Source organism: Sitophilus oryzae, unplaced genomic scaffold (assembly GCF_002938485.1).
Source record: "Sitophilus oryzae breed Bouriz unplaced genomic scaffold, Soryzae_2.0 scaffold_1241_pilon_pilon, whole genome shotgun sequence".
NCBI classification, from domain to species: Eukaryota; Metazoa; Arthropoda; class Insecta; order Coleoptera; family Curculionidae; genus Sitophilus; species Sitophilus oryzae.
This window is the reverse complement of record NW_022145884.1, coordinates 890,360-896,913: the sequence shown is the minus strand read 5'-3', so window position 1 is coordinate 896,913 and position 6,554 is coordinate 890,360. Positions and strand designations below refer to the sequence as shown.

At 32.5% G+C, this 6,554-nt stretch overlaps 1 protein-coding gene across 1 annotated transcript; it reads left to right on the top strand.

Moving 5' to 3' along the window:
• Positions 1-1,639: 1,639 nt before the first annotated feature.
• On the top strand, positions 1,640-5,645 carry LOC115874183. Its single transcript, XM_030889284.1, has 6 exons — positions 1,640-1,655; positions 1,713-1,752; positions 4,294-4,410; positions 4,696-4,856; positions 4,916-5,123; positions 5,365-5,645. The coding sequence occupies exons 2-6, from the start codon at positions 1,716-1,718 to the stop codon at positions 5,643-5,645; spliced, it is 804 nt and encodes a 267-aa protein (XP_030745144.1). The 5' UTR covers positions 1,640-1,655; positions 1,713-1,715.
• Positions 5,646-6,554: the final 909 nt, after the last annotated feature.

Here is a 6,554-nt window from a genome sequence, read left to right as displayed (position 1 = left end):
AAAATACTTTATGATAATTCTACACTTGGTAGCTGTTTATCTTGTCTAGTAGGTAGTAATCCACTACCTTGAGATTGGTAGACAACAGCCTGTACCTCTACGCCACCGGGCACATGTAGTATGCACCAAATTTTAGTATTTAACTTTACAATATCCTGGTACCGTGAACCAACAAAACCAACATTAAGGAAGCCGGGAAATGTTTTTCCTGCTGTTGGCTCAACGATTCTAATAAATTTATGCACAGCACCGGTCGTTATTAATGTAAAATATATTGTTCGTGGCGGGTAATAACACGGCCACTTATTTTCTGTATTAATTGGAAAGGCATGTTGTGCGGAATTCCAACATGCACTCGATTTAATAAATCTGTAAAATGAGTTTTAAATCTTTAGAATTGCTAATTCGACAGGAAATCTATTGTTAGTATTTAAATCCTTAATAACTAGAAAATAATGTTTATTAAAAGTGTATCAGATTGAAAGTAGCGTATGATCCAATAAAAACAGCGTCAAAGACGGCTGGGAAATCGATAATAATTTTGGCGAGGTCAATCTCTAGACGCCAATTACTAAAAATTGACATAAAACTGGTCAAAATTAACACAAATATATATAAAGACTAGCGTGTACCAGCGACTTCATTCGCGTCGAATTAATCATTTGTAATGGTGATGATAAAGTAAAGCAGGAATTGCCATTAACATACAAATTGGATAAAATTTTCTCACATTTATGTCAGCATGAGAAAAAACAATATGGCGATATTATTATATAACTTGGTAATATTTGAGGGGTAGTTTCATCTCGTTGGAATTTGACTTTCGAAAAATCCGTTTGCCAAAAATAAGTTTTTTACGTCAAGCAGTTTAAGCAGAATCTTGGTTAGATTTTTGGTTCTCATCAACACACAACATAAATAAAGTTTATCGTTTTTCGAATAGCACTGTAATTGAAATGTCAATTATTATTGTTATTGACATGAATGGAGAAATCTCCATGGAGCCAATACCCATGACATGAATAGAGTCTCCCTCACATATTTAGATACTCTTCTTTTAGTTGAGCCCATTGTTGTCTATTGTTTGCAATTCGGGTCCAAGTTATACCTGAAAATTTTATAATATTATGGTTCCATCTCAGGTTTGGTCTTCTTCTAGATCTCATAATTCTTCGTGGGTACCATAAACTACCTTAAACTAAAGAAAGAAAGAAAAAAGAAACATCTAAAGTAATTAAAGGAATATGATAATTAAATTCGATGTAATTAGAATTATGTGTGGTTAACAAATACCTAACAAAAAAAAGTAGGTAACAGTAGTGGAAGAATAATATTTTTCTTCGTTAATACGAATTGCAAAATAAAGATTAGCGAATTGAATTTATATAAATCAAAAATTCCAGTAAATCAAACGATAGGAAGAAAGTATCGTGCAAGTATGTTTCTACATGGATAACCACACCTTTTTTAATGGTACTGTTTAATATACCCATAAATTAATTAATAAATCAACGTACATCCACCCCAACGAAGATTATATCCTACCATCACTAAATAGTTTCGTGCCAGTATAAATAGAAATTACGATAGCTGAAAAATAATATTCTGTTTAGTTCTTTACAATTATTGTTTACTCTAAGCTCTCTGTGATAATAGTAAGTGTAATAAAAAAAATATATTTTTTAAATACTAATGCATATTACTAATTTTAGAAAATGGTGCTCCGAATTTTCGTCATCGCTGCTATTTCTAGTAAGTAACATAGCAATTCAGTGTTAAATAATATAATTGTTGTCTGTATTGTCTACTGTGTGCATATTAAATAATTAACATATTAATTACAGCCTCAAATATAGCACATTATTTTAAAACTCCTTGGACTTTATTATGATTTTTTTGCTGCTCAGTATGGTCAAGAATTCATCTTAAAACAGGAAAATGCCTCATACAGCAAGAGTAGTTACTCGGTACCTTGAAGAGTCCAATATCATATTTATGGATTGACACACCCCTATAACTTTTTTATTTTTCATATAAAAAAAAAATTAAATTTGACACGGTAGTATATGACATAAATTAGGATTGATCTACGGTATTCAATTGGTTTCGGCCACTTTCTGTTTCACCGGAAATGACTACAACTTTTAATTTTTAAATGGCACCCTCGGTATATTTTCTTACTTTATTCTCAAGAAACTGAACTTCTGGAAACTGACATTCTGAATAGAATGCCATATCATATGTCAACTTTTTATATTTTTGCTTAAAATATCGTATTTTAAATTTCAATCTAGACTGGCATGGCTTTGTTAAAATCACTAATTTTTAATCAAGGAGCCTTGGAAAAATAGATTTGATCGCCTAATGTTTATTGCGTCTTGTCCTGGCAGGTTAAAGGATGCCCAAACTTTCTTAAGTTGACATATGATATGTCATTCTATTCAGAATGGCATTTTCTATCGAATAAAGTAAAAAATACCAAGGGTGTCATTTAAAAATCAAAATTTGTAGTCATTTCCGGCGAAATAGGAAGCGACGAAAACCAAATCTCGTTTTTTATTTGAAAATATAAAATAGTTATATCACTTTTGAGAAACACCCGGTATTAATAACTAACCATTTATTTAAATCCAATTATTAGTTGGTTTTACATTAATATACAGAGTCTTCCGAGATATTTATAGCCATACTTGCATGCTAACTAGCTAAGCTATTGGATAATTGGTTTTTGAATTTTAAATAATTGGGTTATAATCGATGCAAACACTTTTATACAAAAAATAAATAGAATTATTTGCATGGTTTCCAAGTTAAGCACTATGGATTTGTTGCGGTTGCATTGGTTAAACTAAAATAATTGAAAAAGGGTTAATGCGAATATAGACAAATATTTATAAGGATTCTCGACCGTATGAATGAATTACAGTGGGAATTCTTGGGAAGCGGTATGTTCTAAATCAAACTCAATTTATTCTATAGCGCTATATTGCGACAAGGTTTATATCTACCTCTGGAGCGTAAAGAATTAGAGTTATACAGGTATATACACAAAATACATAAAAAAATTGCAAAGCAAACATGCAAAATACATTTAACACGTACTGTATCCGGTATACTTACCGGGTGCGTCTCAAAAGTGGCTCACCCCTATAACTTTTTTATTTTTTGAGATAAAAAAACTAGATTCGGTATGTTAGTATATGACGTAAATTAGGATTGATTGACGTATTCAATTTTTTTTTGGTCACTTGTCACTGTTTCACCGGAAATGACTACAACTTTAGATTTTTAAATAGCACCCTCGGTATTTTTTTACTTTATTTGAGAGAAAATGTCGCTCTGAATAGAATGACATATTACATGTCAACTTTTGTCATTTTTGCTTTAAAAGGAATTCGTATTTTAAATTTCAATCTAGAGTGGCTGTGTTAAAAATACTAATTTTAATCATAGAGTCTCGGAAAAATATATTTGATCTTCTAGTGTTTTTCACGTCTTGTCCAGGCTAGTTAAAAGATGCCCAAATCGTATTTTTAATCATATCTCTTTTTTTTCAAATGGAACGAGGGTGGCTCATTGGCATATTTAAAAAAATCATTTTTTTATGAATAATTTGGTACCACACACTTGGTATTGTCCACACTATTGGAGTGAAATTGTCCAAAAAGATTTATGGTCCGACTTGATCAAAAAAGATTTATGTTACGATTTCAAATAAACTATTATGAGAAAAAAAAAATCAAAATTTTCAATTCAAAAGCTGACATATAATACGTCATTCTACTTAGGGTGTCATTTTCTATCGAATTAAGTAAAATAATACCATTTAAATATCAATAGTTGTCATTTCCGGTGAAACAGGAAGTGACCAAAAACAATTGAAATACGTCAATCAATCCTAAGTTATGTCATATACTAACATACCAAATCTCGTTTTTTTAACTGCAAAAAATATAGGAGTGAGCCACTTTTGAGACGCACCCAGTATAGTAGATAATATCGTACTCTACGATATCGGGATATGAAATCTCAGAAATTTGGAGTTTTTTAAATACTGTAACTTATATAAAGAAAGTCATGAAATATATTCGTGTTGAAAGTTTTGATATGAAAATTCCATTAATAGATTGATAATGTACGACCAGTCAATGAAAACCTCGATGAAAACAGAAAAAAAATCAGAGTTAGAATGAATTACCCCGAATTGTTATTAAAATCAGATAAAATACTAATATTTAACAAATATACCTTCCATAATATAGACTAATATAATATTTCTTATTATCCCCTTAGTTGTTTTAACATCAGCCGGCATCTCACACAATACAATTGATGTCGTAGTTTCGGAACACCAATCTCAGGGGTCTCATTATCAAGAACTATCAGGCGGCTACGGTGGAGATTATGAAAGTAATTATTTAATTATTTTTTTAAGTAAATTTTAAGTATATTTTTAATTTTATTTTATTTGTCTATACATAGCAAATTTACCCCTCTCTAAAGACTTTTTACTAATTTACTTAATAAAGTTATTTCAGTTGGATAATACATTAAAATATTTTGTTTGGCATCCCAATATTAAAAATATCTAGAAATAATTATGTATAATATGTATTTATATCAACTGAAATAAAATACAATTTTTCATATTAAGATTTTTTTCTCAAACATCTAATACTTCTATTTTTAAAACAGGCAGCTCTTACGATGGTGGAAAACAGTACGCAGGAGCTGAATTAACAAGTTTGGCACACTCCTCCGCCCAACAAGCTAAGAATGCAGTTCAAAACCAAGGCACAGCTGGAAGTCAGGCTGCTTTTGGGATAAAAAATACCCTCGCAAGTGCTGCATTAGGTGTAAGTAGTCATTTGAGACTCTTATTTATTCAATATATTAAAAAACAAATTGGTTTTAGGCCGCTCAAACTGCTCAAGCAGCTCTAGTAGGAAAACAAGCCATAGTTGCTATATTAAAAAGACAGGTGTCCGATGCCCAGACTCAACTCCAAGCAGAAGTTGCTCAAGCCGAATTAGCTCAACATGCTTTGGGTTACATCGCACAAGCTGCTCAGCAGGCTCAAGGATTGACTGCTGCTCTAGCTTCAGCTTTAGCCTCAGCTCAAAGTAAGTTTATAATAAATAAGGAAAAATGGCTGTAACTTTCGCCACTGAAACAGAAATATACAAAATAGAAAAGTTATGCTGAATTCAAATGGATAGCAGCTGCTCAGTGTTTTTTTAATAGTAAAATAAATTTGCATAACCGAAAAAAATACGCTTACGTCTTTAAATGTGTAATACTACTCCAAATAATATTTAAATAAATTACATTCACTTATACATATTTTGACTATTCTAACTCTAGGTGGCGAACAAACTTCTCTGAAAGCTGCTACTGACGCAGGCACTGTAGCTGCTTCGCAACAACAAATGGTGAACGAAGCTAAACAAAGGTTGGGTGTTTTGTTGCATCAGCTTGAAGCTGCACTTCTGGAGTTACACGAAACTGAAGTATCCGCTTATAAAGCAGCTGAAGCTGCTCAACTTGCCCAATCAAATGCTGCAGCAGCAGGAGCTGCCGTTGTTGCTAGCTCGGCTAAAGTACAAGCAGATGGATCAGGCGGTTATCATCATCATCATCATTAGCAATGCATCGGAGTGAAAATTTGTACAGACACAATAAGTTCCTTATATGTTTTTATATTTGTAAATAAACCAGATTTTGTTGAAACAAAATTGTTTTACTTCATAAGTAGATTATTAAATACCTTTTTCTCCTCATTGTTGATACTCGAGCGTGATCACGCCATAAGGAAATTGGTTGTATACTTCATCTGTCTTTATACCACCTTCATCTGTCTTTATATTGCGCCAAAATGCTAGTGTCGTATGTTTCTTTATTATGGTTTCCATTTGATCTAATCATTGCTATGGAGATCTTACGCAAGGTCGTCTTCCATGAAACTTTCCTTAAAAAAATGTTTTGACGTCTTCCGGATACCCAGTCGCCATTGTTCCCTATCTACCCACAGGTCGTCTTCGAGCTCTCGCTTAGCTTCTTGTCTATTCCTTCTCTCGAGTTCTTGCGTAGGTAGTCTTCCACTTTTTCGTTGTCCCGCTGGTGTCCAGTTGAGGATCTGTTTTGGAAGACTCTCCCTTGACATTCTTTGTACGTGGCCATGCCATATTAGTTGTTTCGTTCTTATGTCATCAGCTATTGTTCGATTGAGACCCATAATTTCTCGAATTCTATTGTTTTGCATCTTTCTCTTCCGGATTTACCTACGACCCATCTCCAGAAATCCATTTCTATCACTTCCATGGTGCTCGCAGCCTTATCTTTTAGCTGCCATAGCAAACAATGCTTTTTTAACAATTGTATTATTTATTTGACGTTTTGATTTAGATATGTTACTATCCCACAAGACGCTGTTTAACATAGAGAATGCCTTCTTCCATGAGCGTTTCTATCCCTTATCCAGGGTGTGATCATTTGAAATTTTGGCTTCCAAGCATTTTTAATTTATGCAAACCGTTAATACTTTGATCGTTTTC

What these genes read in the sequence shown, in the direction of transcription:
- LOC115874183 (XM_030889284.1), top strand. Translation starts at nt 1,716, where the DNA reads ATGGTGCTCCGAATTTTCGTCATCGCTGCTATTTCTA. An exon ending in CTACGGTGGAGATTATGAAA is followed by an intron (nt 4,411 to 4,695) that starts GTAATTATTTAA and finishes TTTTTAAAACAG; the next exon opens with GCAGCTCTTACGATGGTGGA. An exon ending in TCGCAAGTGCTGCATTAGGT is followed by an intron (nt 4,857 to 4,915) that starts GTAAGTAGTCAT and finishes AATTGGTTTTAG; the next exon opens with GCCGCTCAAACTGCTCAAGC.